The sequence below is a fragment of the Coptis chinensis genome, chromosome 3 (genome assembly GCF_015680905.1).
Source record: "Coptis chinensis isolate HL-2020 chromosome 3, ASM1568090v1, whole genome shotgun sequence".
Lineage (NCBI taxonomy): Eukaryota > Viridiplantae > Streptophyta > Magnoliopsida > Ranunculales > Ranunculaceae > Coptis > Coptis chinensis.
Window position 1 is genome coordinate 23,420,558 of NC_141458.1, and position 22,673 is coordinate 23,443,230.

General features: G+C 36.1%; 1 protein-coding gene and 1 pseudogene across 1 annotated transcript; both read left to right on the plus strand.

Annotated features, from left to right (window-relative positions):
* Positions 1-1,543: 1,543 nt before the first annotated feature.
* Positions 1,544-8,872, plus strand: LOC147508702 (uncharacterized). Its single transcript, XM_086597546.1, is given in 7 exon segments — positions 1,544-2,103; positions 2,264-2,989; positions 3,077-3,355; positions 3,446-3,551; positions 3,753-3,959; positions 8,253-8,486; positions 8,660-8,872. Coding segments are annotated over 7 exon segments (2,325 nt in total).
* Positions 8,873-15,544: 6,672 nt separating this feature from the next.
* LOC147508703 (phosphoinositide phosphatase SAC8-like) lies at positions 15,545-22,669 on the plus strand (annotated as a pseudogene).
* Positions 22,670-22,673: the final 4 nt, after the last annotated feature.

The following is a 22,673-nucleotide window of genomic DNA, read 5'->3' on the forward strand; positions in this document are numbered from 1 at the left end:
TTTATTTGCAGATCTTTTATCACTTCCGAGTCCTTGTTAGAATCGAATTGGACAAGAGAAGGTCCTGATTGCTTTGCTCCAACTTGGGTTGCTTTTAGAGTTGGCACACTTCTATCTTCTTTATCTGATTAAGTTTAATCTTTTTGGGTTAACCTTTGTTCATGTGTATATGACTTTATCAATTTTGTTTTGTGTACATGAGTATGAGGAAACATGTTTTCTGTTATGCACCTTTGTTTTTGGATAGTACAACCATTTTTTTATTGGTCAATAGTCCATACATTTATAGTTTTAGTTGTTACTAAAACTTAAAATGTTGCACTATTGAATTCAAGTATTGTTACTTTCTTGTGTATATGCATGAATATCTATTAATTCAGTAAGTTAACTTTGATTCTCATAGCATAGGTCTTACTTTCAATGATGTTGATATATAGTTTTACCTAAAAAAGAGGAAAACCTGTTTTTTGTACATCTAGTTAAGCTATAAAATGAAGAAGTACCATGGTTACGCATGAATTCTAGTTTGTTCACCTCGTTATTTGTCCCAGTATGTATTAAATAGCTAGTACCGAAAGCAACCCCTAATTCATATAATACGTTAGCATTATTAATGTTTTATTAGAAATAAAGGTTTGGTCATGTAGTGTTCTTGTTAGATTTCAATCCGCATATTAAGTGGGGATTAAAAAATACCTTTTGATTACTTTGTTAACCGAACAATATTGTTTACATTCAGATTACTCTTTGACACATTTAAAATGGATAAGGGTTGGATGTCCAAGGATAAGTTATCTATTGAATTCCAAGTAGGGTTCAGAATTTTCTCTGAGTTGCACCTGGCCATCTTTGGAGGGAAATCCTATACTATGTCCATGCAAACTATCTTGGGAATGTCAAGAAATTGATGGAACTTCGATGTTAAAAATCATTTGTATTTCAATGGCATGTGCCAAAGTTATACTACATGGACATGGCATGGGAAAGAACAACAAGTGCAGCTCCCTCAGATATGGATCTGGATGAGCCTTCCCATCATCATTTTAAGTAGGAGCCTGTAGAGGATGCAGCTGAAACAGCAAAATTGGTTCAGGCCGCGTGAGATCAGTATGCGGGTAACCCTGAAATGATTAAGAAGTTGCTTGAAGATGCTGAGGAACCTTTGTATAGAGGATGTTCAAAGTATACGAAGTTATCTGCCATTGTTAACTTGTTCAATCTGAAAGCGGAGAGTGGGTGGTCCGACAAAAGCTTCACAAAGATGTTACAAATAATGAGAGACATGCAACCAAGCGAAGAGAATGTACTGCCCAAAAATATGTGTGAGGTTAAAAAGACATTGGCAGTGTATGGAATGAAATATGAGAAGATTGATGCGTGTCCCAATGATTGAATACTATATCGGAAGGGGTTTAGTGGCAGAAAGACATGCCCTACATATGGACTTCCAAGATATAAGTTGAAGGATAATATGATTGAGCAAAGTAATGGTTCGCCCGTAAAAGTTTTGTGGTATTTTCCACCGATCCCTAGATTCGAAAAGATGTTCCAATCAGCAGAGACAGCAAAAAATTTAACATGGCATGCCAATGAGAGAGAAGTTGATTGGCAACTACGTCACCCAGTAGACTCACCCGCATGGAAGCTAGTAGATGATAAGTGGCTAGAGTTTGGAGCAGAACCAAGAAACCTTCGCTTAGCACTTTCGGCAAATGGAATCAACCCACATAACTCTCTTAGTAGTGAATATAGTTGTTGGCCTGTTGTATTGGTCACTTATAATCTTCCTCCGTGGTTGTGCATGAAAAGGAAGTTTATGATGTTGACAATGTTGATTTCGGGTCCACATCAACTTGGAAATGACATTGACATATACTTAGCACCTTTGATCGAGGACTTGAAAAAATTGTGGAAGAAAGGGGTTAAGATTTATGATGCTTTCCAACGACAAAAATTTACACTAAAGGCTATTCTCTTGTGGACAATTAACGATTTTCTTGCAATTAGTAATTTGTCTGGTGCTTGTGTTAAAGGCTATTACGCTTGTCCGATATGTGGTGAACACACAGATTCTTGCAGATTGAAGCATTGCATGAAGAATATGTACATGGCTCACGAAAGATATCTTCCGGAAGAGCATCCGTGATCGAAAAGCAAAAAGGCGCTTTAATGGTAAATGTGAGTTTCGATCCGCACCAACACCACTCACCGGTGTGCGTATATGGAAGAAGGTTAAAACACTTGTAACTTTTTGGGGCAAAAGTGACGAGTCAAAAAGGTTAATAGCAAATATTGTTCATGATGATCTTACACGTTGTTGGAGGAAGAGGTCGATTTTTTTCAGGCTTGTGTATTGGAGACATTTACTTCTCCGACATAACTTGGATGTCATGCATATTGAGAAAAATGTTTGTGATAGCATTATTGGGACCTTGCTTAACATTAAGGGGAAAACGAAGGATGGGGTTGCTTCTCGTCGTGATCTTAACGAGATGGGTTTGAGAAAGGAATTGGCACCAGAAAGAAAAGAATTGAGAACATACTTGCCACCAGCTTGTTACACATTATCCAAAGCGGAGAAATTACGAGTTTGCAAAACCTTGCATGAGCTAAAAGTTCCTAAAGGTTACTCATCTAATTTCAGGCCACTTGTTTCAATGGAAGATTTAAAATTAGGTGGTCTGAAATCCCACGATTGTCATGTGCTGATGCAACAATTGCTTCCGGTGGCAATAAGATATGTGTTGCCAAAGCATGTGAGATATGTAATTATTAGATTTTGCTTCTTCTTCAATGCCATTTGTGCGAAAGTAGTCGATTTGCAGAAATTACGTGAAACTTAGAAAGAATTGGTAATCATATTATGTCTTCTGGAGAAATACTTTCCACCATCTTTCTTCGACATTATGGTTCATTTAACCGTACATCTTGTGAGAGAAGTCCAACTTTGTGGTCCAGTTTTCTTTCGATGGATGTACCCATTTGAGAGGTAAGTTTGCCAAATATCATTTATAGTTCAAATTATACCAAGTTAAATATAGGAAATTCCATCAATATTCCTTTTCTTTTTGTTAAGGTACATGAAGGTTTTAAAAGGCTATGTAAGAAATCGTAATCGTCCAGAAGGTTGCATTGCTGAATGTTATATTGTAGAAGAAGCAGTTGAGTTTTGTAGTGAGTTTTTATCTGATTTGGGTGCTGTTGGTACTCCACATGTTGAAAGCAACACAGCCAAGGAGATTGTTTCTGGAAAGCCTCCATCAGGTGGTGATTTGGTAGTTGTCGACCGGAAGTCCTTAGAGGAAGCACATGGTTATGTGTTGCACAATACAAATGTTGTTGAACCTTATATCGAGTAATGACATTTCAAATACATTTGAGGAGTTCAATTTTTTTTCTAATTTTTCTGTCATATCTAACCAAAGTTGGTGTTCATAATTTGTAGGGAGCATATGAACTACTTAAGGCAAAACCATCCCTGCCAATCAAAAAGCCAAAAGTGGTTACATGATGCACATATTAGCACTTTTAGTGATTGGTTAAGAAAAAGGGTGAGTTACTAAACAACTTGAATTTTTTATTTACTACTCTAATAAGCGTAACTAATTTTATAAAGAACATAGGTTTCAGATGAAAGGAGCATCCCTGGTAATAATGTCTCGAAAACCTTACGTTGGATAGCTCAAGGTCCTCATATACATGTATTGAAATATCACAATTATGTGATTAATGGTTGCCGTTTCTCCACAAAGGATCGTGATGCGTCACGAGTCAATCAGAATAGTGGAGTGAGTTTAGTTGCTAGTGGAATTCAGATAACAAGTGCAAGAGATAAAAATCCACTCTTTTTAGAAAGTTTCTACTATGGTGTTATTACCGAAATATGGTTGCTTGATTATACTAAGTTCAAACTCCCAGTATTCAAGTGTGATTGGGTTGAGAATCGGAATGGCATCAAGGTAGATGACTTGGGTTTTATACTGGTTGATCTTGGTAGAATTGGGTACAAATTTGATTCTTTCGTCTTTGCCTCTCAAGTGAAGCAAGTTTTCTATGTACCGAATCAGATCGATCCTAAATGGTCAGTTGCCCTAGCAACTCCTCAGAGATATTATGATCATGATAATGAGAATGAATGTAACGCCCGTATTTAAAATACGTAATTATTTATTTATTTAATTAATTAATTAATTTATTTAAAAATTGGTAGGATTGGATTTGGGATACGCGGGCCTGATTTCTGGGCCCGAGTCTGTGTTGGGCTTGGGTTTCAAACCCAAGTATATAATCACATTGTTCTAGAGAATAGGGTTTTTAGAGAATAAAAAAATAATAAAAATGGAGGCAGAGATAGAAGCTCGGTTGCTGGAGGGTGGAGCGCGACGATTCGGACTAGGAGGAATTCGTCGAGCTGTTAGTTAAGGTGAGTAGTTATATTTTTACTCTATTTCACAAAAGCTTTACTGTCAGAGTTTTTGTTCGCGCTTAGTTTTCTACTTTTCCTATGTCGGGTTATTTTTCTCATCGTCACGTGGGATTTTTGGACTGGTTAGATGTTAGTATAGTTATTTAGTTAAGCATTGAAATTCTTTATTTAACTGTTGGAACAAGGAAGAGGTCGGAAATGGGGGCGCAAGTCTAGAGAATAGAGAAATTGTCTCTGCCTACTGTTTGAACTTGTATTGGGTTTATTAGGTTGTTATGTTGGTTGGATGTTTGATTGGGTGCTGGGGAGTGTGGTGGAAGCTTGAACAACTGTGTTAATGGCGACTAGAAATCGCCCAGTTTAGATTAAACTTTGTTGTTTGGGTTTTTGTTTGGGTATTTGAATGGGTTGTTGGTAATGGGATTAGGAGGATTGATTGAGGTTGGAATGAGGGTTGTCGAATGGGAGCTGTCGAAGCCCTGTTAATGGCGGCTCGCCCAAACACTCCAGTACAATAGTTTAAACTGTGTTTCGGTTGTTTATGTTGGTGGATTGAGGAGTGGTTGTAGTGGGGTAAGGTAGGGTGTGTGAGGGCTGTAAAAGAGGTAAGATTGAAGCTTTGAGAAGTCGTTAATGGCGGTGAAAATCAAATCTAGTTTTGAGGAAGATGGGGGTCCAAATGATTTGGGGATTTTGTTTTTAGTAAAGTTATAAGGTTTTCAATTTGGATCAAAACCGTGGGGTTGAAAGGGGCGGACGATCGGAACTGGCGGTGGCCAAATCAGTGGCTGCTGGTGGAGGGAGAAGAAGAACTGTTGATCGGTTTGGGCTTGGGCTTGGGCCAAAGCCAATGGGTTTCGGTTTTTGGGCCTTAGCTTATTAGTTGTTGGGTCCGATTTTGGTTTAAATTGTTAGGCCAGACTAGTTTTGATATTAGTTAGTGGGTTGGGCCATTTTCTATTTGTTTAGTTTGGGCCAGTTTAATTTAAAGTTTTTGGGCCGGTTTCAGTTCAATTTTTGTTTGGGCCAGTTTCTAATATTGTTTGGGGCCAGTCCATAGGACTTAGTAGAGATCCAAATGGGTCTTTCAACATTTAGACTTTCGGGTTCTAAGGTTTGGGCTTGGCCAGTTGGGTCCGAACCATTACCTTAGTCATGAGCCCATGAGCCATGCACATTGCCCTTAGCCATGAACCATGGCTATGACCATGAACCTGTTGAACATAGAAACGACAGTTTGACTTTGACAATAACAGTTTGACTTCGACCATGATGTGTTGACTTTGACAATGACGTTTTGACTTTGACAATGACGTGTTGACTTTGACCGTTGACCGTTGACTGTGGAATGTTGACTTTTTCCAGTTTTTCTCATATTTAAGAATATGGACAAATATAGTAATAAAATATTGTCGAAAATTGTATAACCTTGGTTGTCATTATCTAATTAAGTTTTGACGTGAGTAGTGCAATATAATATTGGCACGTAACTAGAGGGGAATTCTGATAATAAGAATTTGATATATATATTTTTATGAGTATTAAATTATATACGGACTTTGATTGTGGACTGTGGACTGTTTAATTGTGCTACATTTTATGTTGTAAATTGTATGGACAAATCAAATGCTAAAATGCTGTGGAAGCTTGTATAAATTTTGGTTGTCATTATCTAATTAAGATTTGACGTTGATATTGTGACCTTATATAATATATTAGGATATATATTAAATGCAATAGTTTTGGAGACATAAATGTATAAACGCTCTATTATTTTATATGTGAGATGCTACTATGAGGTAGTATAGTATGTGTGGATATTTTCCCATGGGATTATGGCTTAGTGCAATAATATATTGGCACGTGACAGAATGAAAGTGGTTATGAGATATAATTGAGATATTTCTAACTATTGTGGCTTAGTGCAATAAGGTATTTGACCTGCACGTGATATAGTGGAATTATTATGAGTCATTAATGTATGACATTTGATTAAATTACGTAATGAAAATCCTAGAACCTAGCTACCACAACTCATGTGATTTGCCCTGTGTGGGCGTGTGCAATTTGATTGGCCCTTCTGGCATTTCAGTGAATCTGAATGGCCTTCGGGCGTAAGTAATGTGATTGGCCCTTCTGGCGTTTCAGTGAATCTGAATGGCCTTCAGGCGTAAATAATATGATTGGCCCTTCTGGCGTTTCAGTGAATCTGAATGGCCTTCGGGCGTAAGTAATGTGATTGGCCCTTCCCGCGCTTCGAATCTGAATGGCCTTTAAAGAAATGGCGAATAGTGGCTTGATTATTCCGTTCGCAAAATAGAACGAGACGCGCGATATTTTATGCCGAATAGTAGCAGTACTTACATAATGACTTTCGTGTGAGGGTTACCTGGTGTGTAGCATCCCGCTCAAGGTAGTTACGCACGGAGTGGTTCATTATGTAAGGGGAGGCATGTGGATGTACATGTTCGGCGTTGGAAAGCGATTGTGGTAGCCAGGGAAACTAGGTAAGATACAGATACGACGTGATTTTAGGGACATGCAAAGAAAGCCTTAAATAATATAATTATGGTAATATGTTGGTTATTTGTTTAGTTAGAACCTAAGGCGCCTCGATGGAGGAACTACATGCCTTATTTATTATACGTATAGTTTGTTTTGTGGTTAGTGGGAAGTTAATGTGCCTCAGTGGAGGAACTACCTGCCTAAATTACTGTACTTAAGGATGTTGTATTAGTCGTTAAAGTTAAGGCGCCTCGTTGGAGGAACTAATTGCCTTATGGATTGTGTATATATTTGTATAAGAATATGTTGTATTTTAGAGCTACTCACACCAGCATTTTTATAATGCTGACCCGATTTGCATGTTTGCTTATCGGGTGTGTTCATTAAATGAACATAGTTGATAAGTCTTGACAGGTTTAGTGTTGAAGAAGATTGGTTGCTACTTGTGGTTTGCGTTAGCGTCGCATTTCAAGATAGGTCTTGTTTTCGTTTGAGGTGATATAGATTTTCAGTTGAGATAAGGTTATTTGCATTTTCATTTGTGAAGTTTTGTAATGAATAGGACTTTTGTTTAAGTTAAAATTTTATTGGTTTTTAATTATCCGCATATTTAAAATGTTTATGGGTTTTTGGAAGTTGAGAGTGCGTCACACCTCGGAGATCGAAGAGTCGGGAACAAATATTGTTTTTCCGAATTCTGTCGAAATTCGGGGTGTGACAATGAAGATGATGACTTCATTGATGATGGTATTGGAGACAACATTCGCAACGAAGTATTTCCAGATATGGAATCTCTGGATGTGAATGACGATGAACAATCAATGTATGGACGTGAAGATTGTGAGGGGATCTGGATTGCTCACAAGCCTTCAAAGAAAAGAAAAGTCCATAAACGAAACATTTCAGCTCTATTTATTTGATTATTGTATCTTTTATTTTCTTTTTCTTTTCTGTTAGTTCTAATAGTGTAGCTTGAATTTTCGTGATTTAGGAGAATCTTGAGATGATCCAATAAAACTAATAAAGCTTTCGTGCCTTTGTTTATATTCAATTGTCTTGTTTATCTTGTTATTTTCATGTCATTGCTTGGTCATAATTCAAGCGTGTTTTTATTTTTAATTTTGCACTTCTCTGCCTTTGCCTTTTTTTTTTTTTGGTAAAGATAGTCTCTGCCTTTGCTGTTGGAAATGCTTATTGGATGCATTAGTTTCCTATATTTTTGTTTATAGATTGTTGATTCACTGTCCATTTTCTTCCGAAATTAGAAAATTGACCGACATAGATTTAACATGTGTTGTGCATTTTTATTTTTGCCATGTAGGTTATCATGGGTACAGAAGAAGATGGCCAATCAAATGACAACCGAAAAAGGAACGATGCAACCGAAAAATCGAAAAAGGGAAACACGAAAAGAGGAACAACAATAATGATTGAGCTTAACAAGAAATGGGATGGAAATAAAATTAGAGTTGTCTATGATGAAAAAGGAAGGCCAAATAATCGGGTAGTACGGAGAAAACTTGCTCGTATGGAAGGTGCATTGGCAAGGTCCAAGGTACCATTGAGTGAATTTGAAACTTAGCATGATTTACCAGAACCTTTGAGAGATGATTTATGGGAAGCAATGCAGGTATGTAATCGTATAATTCTATGTACTTTATATTATGAACAATTTGTTTTTTGCTCTTCTTCCTAAAGCTGATGTCTTACATGTTTTTTTATGTCTAGCAAATATTTGATATTGATCCAAATTGTATGGATAAAGTCATATCATCCACTGGGGAAAGATGGAGGACTTTTAAGACCAATTTGACTAGGAAATATATTACTCCTTACATAAATGACCGTAGCCTACTGGAGAAACCACCAAAAATTTATGATTTTATTCGTCAAAATGACTGGGAACAGTTTGTGAAGTCAAGATTGACAGATGAGTTTTAGGTATGTATAGTAATTGTTTAAACTCGGGATGAATGAAATTCAAATTGCATAGTGATAGTTAGTTATGTATGTTCATCCCTTACTATACTTAGTTATTGTTGTCTTTTTGAATTCAAAGGAGTATAGCAAGCTGCAATCTGAGAGGAGAAAGAAGAATGTGTATAACCACCGACTCAGTAGATCAGGCTATGCTGGTCTCGAAGAAGAGATGATAATCATTTAGTTTTCTAAATTTTATGTTATTAATTTGTTTTTTTTTGGTCGGTAAGCGAGGTTTTTACTTTCTCTATATACAAGGTTGATGCTGAATTGCTCCATCTCTTCCTTCATATTTTGAATTTTTCGGATCATCTTCTCTGCTGCCCATGGGTACTTGGTTTTCTTTTTCAGCCACGCTATAACATTTGTTGAGTCTGTTTGTACCGCTATCTTACTTACTCTTTGTGTTAATGCCATCATCATTCCTTGCTCTACGACCTGTAGCTCTATCAAAGCAATATTCTGCATGTTTGACTTGCTGCAAGTACTTCTCCTCTATCATTACGTAGTACTGCTGCCCATTCTCCCTCTGTTCCTTGTAGAGTCCCGTCAGTATTCAGATTGTGTATCTCCTTCTCTGCTCTCATCCACTTACAGTACTCATACTTTTTCTGTTTTACTCCAACCTCTATCTCCCACATTTCCATGAAGTTCTGTGCTTCCGGTCTTTGCTCCATTCTTATGTTAAAAGCCAGTAGTCGTCTTCTTACATCTCCGATCACTGAGTTTACTAACTGGTCTGCATCAACTTGCTTATTCTGAAAAATCTTGTCATTTCGCGTTTTCCATATCCCGTATACAAAAGCATTCCATGTAAACCTGTGACTATCTTGTATGTAGCCTTTACCTCGTAATAATTTTTTAGCCCATTGTACCTCTTCTTGCCACATATGGGCCATGGGCCTGCTGAATCCTATCTTCTGAAGCAGTATAATACATAATGTTTGCGCGACTATACATGTATGAAAGAGATGATCTACAGTTTCAGTTTCCCGCCAACACAGCACACAAACATCAGTTTCTACTTTCTTCCACTCTTTTAGTTTTTGCAACGTCTTGATCCCTCCTTTCAATGCCATCCAGCTGATGAAGGAATTTTCTATTATTAATTGACTTCACAAGTTTAGGTGGCTGTCTGGTTTAGGTGTCTGGTTCATGTAGGATCAAGCTATTAATTGATTTACTATCTGGTTATCAAATCAATTCTCAGATGTCCGATTAGGTGGTCAGAGGGTCCAAGGTTTATCACCTCACCTTTTGTCCAATACTCTAGGTCTTATTATATGTTACCGTTTGTAGCAATGAATATACTCTCTAGTCTAATTTTTTTTTTTAATGTTTAATAGAAAGAAGAGTTCGGTTCCTCAAGAGAACATGATGATCGGAGTGTCAAATGGTTAAGGGCTCGTCAAAAGAAGAATGGTGAATTTGTGAATGATGCTACTATGGAAATTGCGTAAAAGAATTGTGAGTTTTCTTGAAGTTTTTGTTAATTTCTTTTTTTTACTTTTATATATAAAATAATTGAAATGTATTAACATAATTCTGTCATGTAGGCTCAATTGAAACTGAAGGAGAAGGAGGGGAATTTAGTAACTAAGGGAAAGAATGATATACTTACTCAGGCTTTAGGAACCCCGGAGCATAGTGGTAGAGTTAGGGGGGAGGGGAGGTTTGTAACTCCAACAGCATACTTTAAACTTCCTAGACGTACTTGGAAGAGAAATAGAGAGGAGCTTGAGACCCAACTACATGAAGAAAAAGCAAGAAGGATGGAAGCAGAAGAAAGGGTGAGGTTTCTAGAAAAGGAAAGTGCATTAAGGAAGAAAGAGATGCATAAGTCGCCATCACCTGAGAATGTTGGATCTAATAGTGCTAGAAGTGATAATAGAGTAAACCAACAGGTATCAACTTAGTTATGCATCTGATTATGACTTGTTTGCGTTACGCATTCAATTTCTTTCTTTTTTCTTTGTGGGACTTAATTAGATCTATCAAACATACAAGTAGAAGATGGGGATACACTTAGCAAGATGTTGCCCAATCTTGAAATCAGTACACCCAAGGTACTTATTCTTTAAATTGATATGATTCTTATCACGATATATGCATAAGCTCTAACTCATATCCATGTTTCTTATAGGCTATTAAGTGTTCTCTGGCTTTGAGATCCAAAGGCAACATTGTTGCTAAAGGTTTACTTTTCAAGAAGAAAAAGTCCACAACATTCCTTTGGGAGAACACAATGTACGAGTATAGATTGACCTAATAATGAAACCTGATCTCCCCCTCCCAATACCAGTACCAAGTGGTGACTTGAGCGTTATTAGCGATGCATGGCACAGCTTTGTGGCATGGCCAAAAGAATTTGTCATAGTCTGTGATGTGGTAAAGAATCATAGAAAGATTAATGACGTATTTGGTTGATTTACACTTGTTAATTCATTTGATTCATTATGTTGTTTTCCCCACTCATTTATGTAGGAAGGAGATGGTGTTTTTGATGCATCCGAGAAGGCTAGAAACTATAAAAAATCAAGGAAACAGGTCAACATTTTATGTTTTTCACCGATATCTTCTTAACACTTAGCACTTAGTACTTTTAGTGTACATATATTGATTTATTTTTATTAAACATGCAGGAAAGATGCTTTGTATCCCAAAAATGAAGAAGACTCCGACCAATCATGAATTCAAGACACCCAAGGTACTTATCCTTTAAATTGATATAATTCTTATCACGATATATGCATAAGCTCTAACTCATATCCATGTTTCTTATAGGCTATTAAGTGTTCTCTGGCTTTGAGATCCAAAGGCAACATTGTTGCTAAAGGTTTACTTTTCAAGAAGACTGGACCAGAAGAAAAAGTCCACAACATTCCTTTGGGAGAACACAATGTATGAGTACAGATTGACTTAATAATGAAACCTGATCTCCCCCTCCCAATACCAGTACCAAGTGGTGACTTGAGCGTTATTAGCGATGCATGGAACAGCTTTGTGGCATGGCCAAAAGAATTTGTCATAGTCGACGATGTGGTAAATAATCATAGAAAGATTAATGACATATTTGGTTGATTTACACTTGTTCATTCATTTGATTCATTATGTTGTTTTCCCTACTTATTTATGTAGGAAGGAGATGGTGATTTTGATGCACCCGAGAAGGCTAGCAACGATAAAAAATCAAATAAACAAGTCAACATTTTTATCTTCTTAACACTTCGTACTTTTAGTGTACATATATTGATATATTGATTTATTATTTTTTTTTTTAGGGTGTCAAGTGTAGTTTGGCTTTGACTTTGAAAAGCAACATCGTTGCTAAAGGCTCAGTTTTCAAGAATACTCGACCTCAAGAAAATATTAATGATATTCCCTTAGGAGAAGCCAATTTTCAAGTACAAATTGACACTGTAATCAAACCTGACCTCCCTCTCCCAGTACCGGTTGGTGACTTGAGATTTGTTAAGGATGCATGGCATAGTTTTGTGGCATGGCCAAAAGAATTTGTGATAATCGGCAATGTGGCAAACTATTAGACAAAAAGTAATGATTATTGATGTTGACATGCATACACTATTTTTTTTTTCTCCTTATTCATGTAGGAAGAAAAACATGATTTACTTGGATCAGAGAAGGCTAGAAAGGATAACAAAGGCAAACAGGTCAAAGTTTACATTATTGTATTTTTATATGCATTTTGTACTTTTAATATATGACTTAGATTTATTACTATACTCATGCAGATAAAAGATTTTGGTGTTATGGCTAAAAGTAAGAAGACATTGCCTAACTTTGAAATTAGTACTCCACAGGTATTTAGCTTATTTCATATGATCATAATCACATATATTTACTAATTGTTATTTATAGACTTTTGCATAAAGAAGAATTGGTTTTTCTAGGAACAATCTCATTTCTAGCATTCCCCAGTACAAAGAGTAAATTTACATAGAGGAAGGTACCAATGAAAGGCAGGGAAATGTTCACACTGCACTCATAGCATTAGATAGGTTAATCTAGTAAATAAGTAAAACTAGTACATTGGTAATCAAACACTATGTGCCGTTAATTATTATTAGAGTTTGGTGAACAATCTAAATTGGTTCTAGGATGACTAGGAGGAAAAGTTATTTCATTTTGTATAAACTCGGGTTGTTGTGCCTCCTGGGTAGTATTGAGTTTTTATCTTGCCGCTATTCTGGAAACAATATTGGTGGAGAAACATGACTTTTATGCTTTCATAGCTTGAACGACTAATACTATGTTGATTTAACCAGTATACAGACTGATGTTATTGTCAGAATGTATGTCTATGGACACTTATATTCAAGTAATTACACATAATTTATAAGTGTGAACTGTTGCTTTCTAAAGATGCAAATTGTTATCTATTTGATTGGTCATATTCGGGGGATACAGTTATTTTTTTCTCCAGCAAACATATTTTCAGTTCATATTGTCTTATCAATAACACAAGTCCCTGTAACATGTTATTGGAGTAAAAATTATTTTATATAATTGTTTAACTGCTTAAAAACATGTTTTCTCCATTAAAAAGATAAGCAAGCAATTGCACACTTGTGATGTGTTTGATTGCTTGCAGGAAGATTGAATTTACCATAAATCATATTTCCAATGAGTACTAGTTTTTAATAAACTATATTTAACAGTGTTAATTCGCTTTTATAAAATCCATGGCAGTGATGACACTTAGCCACTAAGGCAAAGCAAGTGGTCTCAAGCAGTTGGGCCTATTTCCCCTGTTTTAGTATAGAACACTCACTCCCTTGGCAGTAATATTGAACTTATACAGTAATGAAAGTAAAATGTCTTAAATGTCTAAATGCACTAACTGAACTATCTATATAGCAATTTTTAAGATGACAACACATATCCGCCATACTATGTATCGGCCTAACTAAGTTGAAGAAGCAATTGCAACTATGCTTCAAATGAGCTTCCTTCTCAAGTTCTCAGAGCATTCTTGTATTCAAAGACTTGCTTCCAATGGATGCAGCTTACTTATGCTCCATATTCTATATTGATTTGAGTAACACGTTTTTCTAAAGTTTGGCTATAGTAAATTAGTAATGTTCTCAATCTTGGTGTGGCAGTGGTTTCACTAAAGATGCAAATTGTTATCTATTTGATTGGGTAGCACTTGCATTAAGCCAACAATATATCCAATGTCTTAAAAAATGATAGCATGTTGTTATTTAGGTCTTGCTCTAAGTGCAATATTCCAGTTTTCCACAAATCCTGTTGTGACTCCCATACTGTTTATAAGTTGAATGATACTTGACAAGTTTCCAACCACTTTTAACATTTTCATTTGTGTCAATTGTATTAGTGTTTTGCATTGTAAACTTCTTTTTTTGAAGATCTTAACTTAACTTAAGTTTCATCCTCATAACCTAATGGTTTCGCAGATGCAACTAGTTTTGGCAGGACTTTAGATTATTTAAACTTCAATCGATTTGAAAGTATGAGTTGATTTTTTTCTTTCTATATTTAGCGATGATGTTTATAATAATAAGTTGTGAAGTTCTATCCATGTGAATTAACTTATTCAAGTTAAATTTGTGCCCTTGTCCTTTTATTCTCTTCAATTTCTTTGGGTTTTCAATTTCAATTTCTTTTTGTATAGTTTAGTGATTTTTATTTTTTTTTCTAGTAGCGTCAGTGATATAAGTCCATATCTATGTTATGCCCATCAATATTTTGATTATTTCACATAGGAAAAGGAGGAAACACTTGATGAGATAGAACGTAGTATCAGAGAATATGGCGATATGCTTGACAACACGATGGAATCGTCTGATAATATTGTCATCCCTATAGAAAGGGAGCTTTTCGGGGAAGAGATTGAGCTAGGCCATTTTTCCATTGAAAAATCTGATTTGTTGGATATTTGCAGCATGGATTGGCTAAGTGTCAGCTGCATGACTACATACATGAAGTGAGCTAAAGTTGCATGCTGCTTTAAACATTTGTATTTGATTAGTAGATGCAATTATCGTAACATTTTTTATTTTTAATTTTTTTAGATATCTTTGTGGGAGTTTCATGAGTTCTCAAGAAAGATACACATTTGCTAATCCTTCTAACTTCACAAACTATGGGAATGATGATGGGGAGAAACTTCAGCATTTGCAACACATATTAGGTTATGTAAGGCGGAATCAAATTCTATTGATTCCTTACAATTTGGGGTAAGTGTTTTGTTTGTCTCTTAATCATATTTATTACTTAAATGACTATACCCTATACATTATGGATTAATTATTATCTATTTATTTCATTGTAGGAGGCATTGGGTATTGATTGTTATTGATATATCATCACAATAAGTTTACTGGTTGGATTTTTCTGGAAATCCGACTCCAATATTCAGAATAAAAGTTCTTGTTGACAAGTAAGTTATGTGTTTCATGTATTTTCTTGTATGATTATAATCTTTTTCCTTTAAAATACCAACCCTTTAAGTTCTCGACTTTATTAGAAACATATTCAAACTCGTATTGTCTTACATGATGCTTCTCGCTAGCATCCTCCTTTAGTATATGTTGTGTTAATGCGTGTGCCCCTCGCCAAAGTGAATGCAATGTGAGCTTGGATCTCAAAATGTTTGCAGCAAGGTCTTATATGAATATGTGTATACCCAATTTAATTTCTTTTTCTGTAGTGCTATTAGAGCTTTCACTTATCTTTGGAGGGAAAAATGATGATGGCAGGACCAAATTGGCAAGTGGTCAAGGTAAACAAAGCCAAATTAAGTATATTTTTTTACTTTTTCCTTCCAAGTAAGTATGACTAATCTTATTATTTGTCTTGTGTAGTGCCCAAAACAACCAGGAGGTGTAGAATGTGCCTACTACGTTATGATGTTTATGAGACACTTTCTTAGGGATCTTTCTCAATCTTTAACAAATAAGGTAAACACATATATACTTCTTTGTCATATAATTAAATTAGAATATTAATGCCTTATAATATATTAGTTACGTTTTCTTTCCTTCTCTAATTTAGATCCAAGAGTTGGGGAAGATAGCAGCATATACCAAAGATGAAATAAGAGACCTTCGTTCGGTTCTACTTGACTTTATTCAACAATTCTCATTGAGTATAACTTGAAGTGGTTAAAGGCATTTGGGAGCGAAACTTTTGGTGCATGGTGAGTATTTTCTTACATTGTTTTTCTTTTTTAGAAATTATTTGCTAAATAGTATGCCTTTGTTTTGTCTTGACAATCAAACCTATCATGGAAAAATGATAAAGTCAAACTCTTTAAGGTGTTCATTTTGGCTTTGTAGGTTTTGGATCATCACTTTCAGTTAGAAGATTCTGGAGATAGCTAGCTTTCAAGAATTTGGAGATTCTATTAGTTTTCTTAGGTTAAATGTTATTGAAATCACCTTTTGGCTAGTGATTACTTTTATTACTTGACGTAGTTATTACTTTTATTCGTATTTGACATATAAGACTTTTTTCTTAGTAAATAAATTCTTGTAAGGAATTTATGTATGCCATATTGCTTGTATTAATTGTTTTGATGATCAATGTGATGCTGGTAAGGGAAATCCTATACTATGTCCATGCAAACTATGCGGGAATGTCAAGAAATTATTGGAAGTTATACTACATGGACATGGCATGTTGATACAGGTCAGTTTCTTCTCTCTTTTGTTTCCTTGAAGGAAGACTGCAAAAAAGCACAAGAAAGCTATGCCAGGCGTGAAGGAAGACTGAAAAAGCACTTTGCCGCACCCCATATGGCTTATACTCCCTTCAGCTTCATGGAGCCCTACACGAACTATATACTACCAAAAGTGCAGAGGTCTCACCTCTTAGGTATGTTGTTGTAGTCCTAGCATCCTCCTAATCTAATAATTTACTCTTTGCTTCACAAAGACTGGTATTAGAAGCAGTATACTAATGCATAACTTTTCAGGTGTTGCCTATACTGCATGGTTCAAGCTGATACTGGAGCCTGGAAGTCTGTCAATTGAACCTCTGATCTCGCCTTGCATGAGATGTGGCCTGTATATTGATAGCATTTGAAGTGTGTGTGCTGGGTCCATGAGAATTTTTGGCTTAGGTACATCAGGTATTTCTGTTCTCATATTACCTATTGTTGGAAAATGACGGTTTAAGAAAGAAGAGTCACTGAGTCAAAGACTTCTTATATTTTCAATAATCTTCCAGGCCATGTACACCATTGCAACGTGGGAGGTCCCTACTTTTTTGTGCGCTTGGAAGCTTCCAGACCAGCTCATTAGTTGATCCTATTATCATCATCTGAGTATGAAAGTTCTCTTCAATCAACATTTTTTTCATTACACATTTATGCTCGGTAGTGAAGGTGAAGTGATGTTTAAAGGGTAAGAGAGACGATGACAGATAGGAAACCTAACTGACCAAGCTTTCTGGTTAGGCAACACAGAAAGCGCTTCTTGTGTACAATACTTTGAGCGTTTCTGGTAGAATGATTCTTCTGTTTAAAAGAGAAGTATCGATTTCTCTTTGAAATTGTTCACAACCATTTCTGGTTGAGGGATTCTTTGTTCCAAAGACAAAATATAGTTTTGTAGCATTCCTGAACTAACCATCTACAGCTAACAGACTCGGATTAAATAAGAAATCACTTGTACAGAGTAACGATATCAGAAACCTCATCTTCTTTTTTGTCCACCACACATACATTGTGAACTTGACTTGGATATATGCATTTTATAGCATTCTCAAGGAGTTCCTCAAGCCTGAGCATTTTAAGAGGGACAGACTTCAAGATTCTTGTCCCAGATTAAGAAAGTCAGCAAGCAAGAAAAGTAAAAGAAAGAGAGAGTAAAAGACAAGTTGTGGTGTGCATAGAACTAATGATACTCGACGAGAAGCTGATGGTATCAGGTAGGGTTTTGTAGACTTCAGTTTCTTTGTTCAAACTTCTAATTTCAATTTATTCAATAAATATGCTTCAAAAGGACAGGTCTACTTATACATAAAAAAAGTTCAGGTGTGGCCTATACTGCATGGTTCAAGCTCACACTGGAACCTCAAAGCTCCTTTGATTTAACCTCTGATCTTAGTCTTACATGAGGTGTGCACCTGCACATAATACTTGGAGCATTCTGACGTTGATAACAATGAGCATCTCTTCATTCAGGTAACCAATACTTAACTGCAATGAAGTGCACTGGTAGACCAGGACCATCATACAATAAGTTACACAACATTTAGTATTTCTGTTGTCAGAATATCTGAAGTTGGAAATGATCAAGGTTTAGGCAATAGAAGTTGAAGGCCTTTTATTTCTTCAATGACCTTCCAGTCGGCATGCACCCTTGCAGCTGGAGTCATGCTAGTTTGATTTCACTCTGCGCTTGAAAGCTTCCTGACCAGCTCATTAGTCGATGCTAGTACCCTCGTCACTGAGATTCGCAATAGTTCATTTGATCACTTCAAACTGTATTTTATTTGTTAGACAGAGAAGTGAATAAGCGGCATAATCTGCATTATTTGCAAGTGAATTGTATCTTGTTGCCTCTATATATTCTAATCACATGATGTTTGATTTTCCCAGGTCCGTGTTCGTATCAGGAAGCAATGCAAGTCCTTGTCAGAGGACCAGTACAAGAAGGTCCTAGAGAAAAACTACATGGATGAGCTGTGCTTTCCAGTGGACTAATAAAGTTTATATAATTTATGGTGTGGTTGGAACAATTAGACTACTGGCTGGTAAGTTTGGATGGATTCCTTATATTAGTTAATTTTTTATCTTGTAGTCCACTAGAAAAATTGCAGTAGTATAATGGGAGACTACTAGGCTAGTGTGCTATTATAGTTCTTATCATCTTACATTAATGCAATCTCTCTGCCATATTGTTACTTTAGATTCTTTATTAAGCTATTATGCTAGTAAGATGGATGGGGTGATATGTGCCTGGTCATATTGGTGAAGTCAGTTGAAAAAAGAACTTTTTAACCATATTTTTGGTACAGTAACATATTTTCTTGTAATAACTTCTCGCAAGGAGGTTGGCACTTATCTTGGTTTCCCCATTTTCCGAGTAATGTCTATGAAGTTTATGGCCTGCAATGGGATTTTGAGGCTTTCATCTTGTCAAGAAGTAAGAACTTTTGTATTTGTGGAAAAAGGCCTCCTTACTTCCACTTCATACTTCATGGTTTAATTCCCTTTCAGAAGAGGGGGGGACAAAAGTCTAGGTTTATATCTGTATTCTGTGTGCACTTAAATTCAATCGTTCCTGTAGTTTGATTGGACAATTATTTGAATAAGAAGCGCCGCTTTTCTGCAAAAAGAGATGAGGCTTACTTTATGAGCCTGTTAAGGACAGTGGAATCAACACCGGGTTGTATTATTCGTATGAAACGGACCTTTACATTAAAGTGAGTCCTTTAAGCGATATTTTAAAGTAGACAACAAACTAGTATGAGAATATCTTCACTTATTAGGTTCAGATTAAATGGTCATATTATTGTCAAACTGCATCGATGGTGTCGCGGCTTCGATGTCTACCGACTTTTGCGCCATGAATGGGGAAGTTAGCATGCTTGAATACATAAAATAACTGATGAAGGGTCAGATTGAGATGGTCATAGGTTCTGTTCATAAACGCTGGTACAACTTGTCCTGTTCGGCTTTTAAGGCCTTTTCATTTTTGTTAGTTTTTTTGTTCGTGTTATTCCACAAAGTGGCCCTAGTTGGAGAAAGTTGTATTGGACTATTGGTAGCTTGGCAGCCAATGCTCAGAATGACATGGTTTTATAATGTGGCTGCTATGCAAAATGCGTACAGACTACAGATGTCCAATTTCGAACAACAAAGGCAAGAAAACCAACAGTGAAGTAATGACATCAGTCATTGGCGGTTTCGGCAATTGTATGTGTCACGACTGTCATCTAACTATTAAATAAAAAAACAATTTGGAACACTTGGTATTTGGTATTAGTTGAAAACTTGAAATGCATTGAGGAAAAGGAAACCTACAAAATCATTCATCCTAATTGTTCGTCACCGGGGCAGAAACAGAGATGCATAGAGACTGCAATCTAGACTGTCTAGATTAGGTCCATTTGACGCCACATTAAAAAGAGTGGCAACAGTCCCGTTTTTTGCTTCCAACCGAGAGTGGCCAACTTGCCCTGCTGCTGATTAAAATGACTCCTAACACCTTCATGATGCTCCCTAATTCGATGCAACTAAATGACGACTTCATTCATCGTCAAGCGTTCTACAGGTGAATGAGTGGAACATGCGACTCCAAGAACTAATGCTAAGGCAAGGAAACCACTTTGGAAACAGGTCTGTTAGTATAGTCTATTGCAACAGTCTCCTAGTCGGTCACAATTTCTTTCATTCAACCTGACAATCCGTGCTCACCTCTGACACATGATAAATTCACCATTTATTGATTTGCTTGAGGAGCTAAACGCGTTTGGTATGCATACCGGTGATCCTCGATTTGTTTGGAAATCAGGAGTTTGTTGGAAGAGCTAATCGAGTGTAAGGTTATACATATTTTTAGTATAAAGTTATAAATTATTCTCATATGGGTGAGCTAAGAATGCAATTATTCTTATATAGGACTAAAAAGTACTTTTCTTTTTTGTTTTTGCAGCTTGATGCATTCATCATCCTCTAGTACAAGGAAGTATCCTAAAGAGTATTACCGGGTTATGATTCCAAGCATTTTGTTTTCCACTTTTGTATACTTCAGAAGTTGCTATAAATGTTGGTCTTTAAGATTGCAAATAAAACCGATGGAGCTATCGCCACACGAAAAGAGTTGTTTCACTTAACCGAGTCTTAGGTTTTCGGTACCGCATGAGATAAATCTTAAAGACACTCCTGCTAAAATTACTTTAATCTCGAGGAGGTGCACAAGGCGTTTAGGTACAAGAAGTGAAACCTGTTGATATACATTAAAGTCTTATGGCTATATAGAAGCACTCCTAAACTTAGTTAATCTTGACATGGTTAGCGGAATTTTAGGAACAAGAATGTGGAGACGAGGAGCTAACCTTGAAGGGGACACTGCTAAATTTATTGAGACAGAGCAATTGTTGGAGATTGAAGGTTTTAGGTACTCATTTTTGCAGGTACTTTTTTTGTACCTTTTGCAAACTCTACTATTATTTGCACACAGTGTAAAATCTTGCAATCTTTTTATTTTAATGAAGAAAAAGCTTTATGTTAGCTCCCTAGGTTAGGGAAATACGTTTCCTAACTATTTGAGATATGAGATCTTCTGGGAAACCGGAGGGGGTTTCCTAGGAAACCACTAGTTGATTGGGAAATGGTTCCCGGTAACTACATGTATACTGTATCTAACAGTTCCACCTTAAGCATTGGTGACTTCAGAATTTTTTTGGGATAAAGCTGTCCATACCTCACACATGAGAAATTGCTCCAAACTTTCTTTACATATGCGGGTCATTTGCAACAGAAGATATACTAGATTTCCATTGTGTTTTTTCTTGGATAGATAAGTTCCTCTCTTCATAACGGATGCTGAGAATCTGTGTTTCAGGTTCGAGGATCAATTCCACTTCTTTGGGAGCAAATCGTGGATTTGAGCTACAAGCCACAGATCAAAATCGTCAATCATGAAGAAACAGTATGTGACTATTTATTTTTTTTGTTATATGAATGTTGTAGTATTTCCAACACAGTGCTTCTATAATGATATGTAGTAATCTTTTCTTTCTAACCTAAAATCGTTCAACGCCATTTTAATGATCTCATTCAAAGATACGGAGAGGCCATGGCTGTTGATTTGACTGACAAAGTAAGGTTTTGTGTTCATGTATTTTCTTTTTTTATTGTGTCATTTACCTCTTCTTTCAAACTTTATCAATTTAAATGATTAAAGGTGAAGTTTTATCAGCCTTCAGTGAACATCATAATTGAACTGGATACAATGTCTAACAATTGATTATTTTGCCTGCTACTATTGTCCCTTTTCTGAAATACCCACTCGCAGACTTTTATTTTACCTTTCCAATGGTTTTTTTAGTTGATTGGTTTGGATAAGAGAGGGAACACTAAAATAGAAATTATGGGGAATGATTTGGTAGAGGATACAATTCTGGAAAGAGTTGAATGGGTAGAAGTGATATTCCTTTTAAGGTGACCACCGTTGAATGGTGGTATTGGGATCATTTGGGGATAGTTAGATGGTGAAGGCTTTGAACATTATTCATAGCTGTGTCGGATATCGGTGGTTTTGTTGGAAATTTAGAATTGTTCACTTTTGGATGTGAAATGGTTCCTTTGAAGGATGAGGGGGCTGGTGAGACGTTTTTCATATCAGCAGCAACAATTTGGTTTGAAATTTTGTACAAAGTGTTTTGAGCTCTTGAAAGTTCGAAAGCTTCCTACATGAGTTATGCTACATTGATTACAGTGTATGCAGTTTTGACATGTTACAAACAAGTGTTCAACTTTCAAGTTTAATCCTACTTAAAAATCATTGTATGCACTGTTATTAACTTATTGTATCCAGTATAGAGCCTGCAGGTGTTTTAAAAAGGTCATCTCATCCTGTAGTCATCAAGTGATTGGTTTATTTCTGTATATTCCTCAGTTTTTAACTTATAGTAATTGTTATGTATTGTTTTAGCATGGCGATGAAGGTCAACTAAGCATGGCATTTGCGACTGAAATGCAAAAGGTTCCCCAGATTAGGTGATTTTCTTGTTTACAAAGAGAGAGAAGGAAAATAAAATGAAA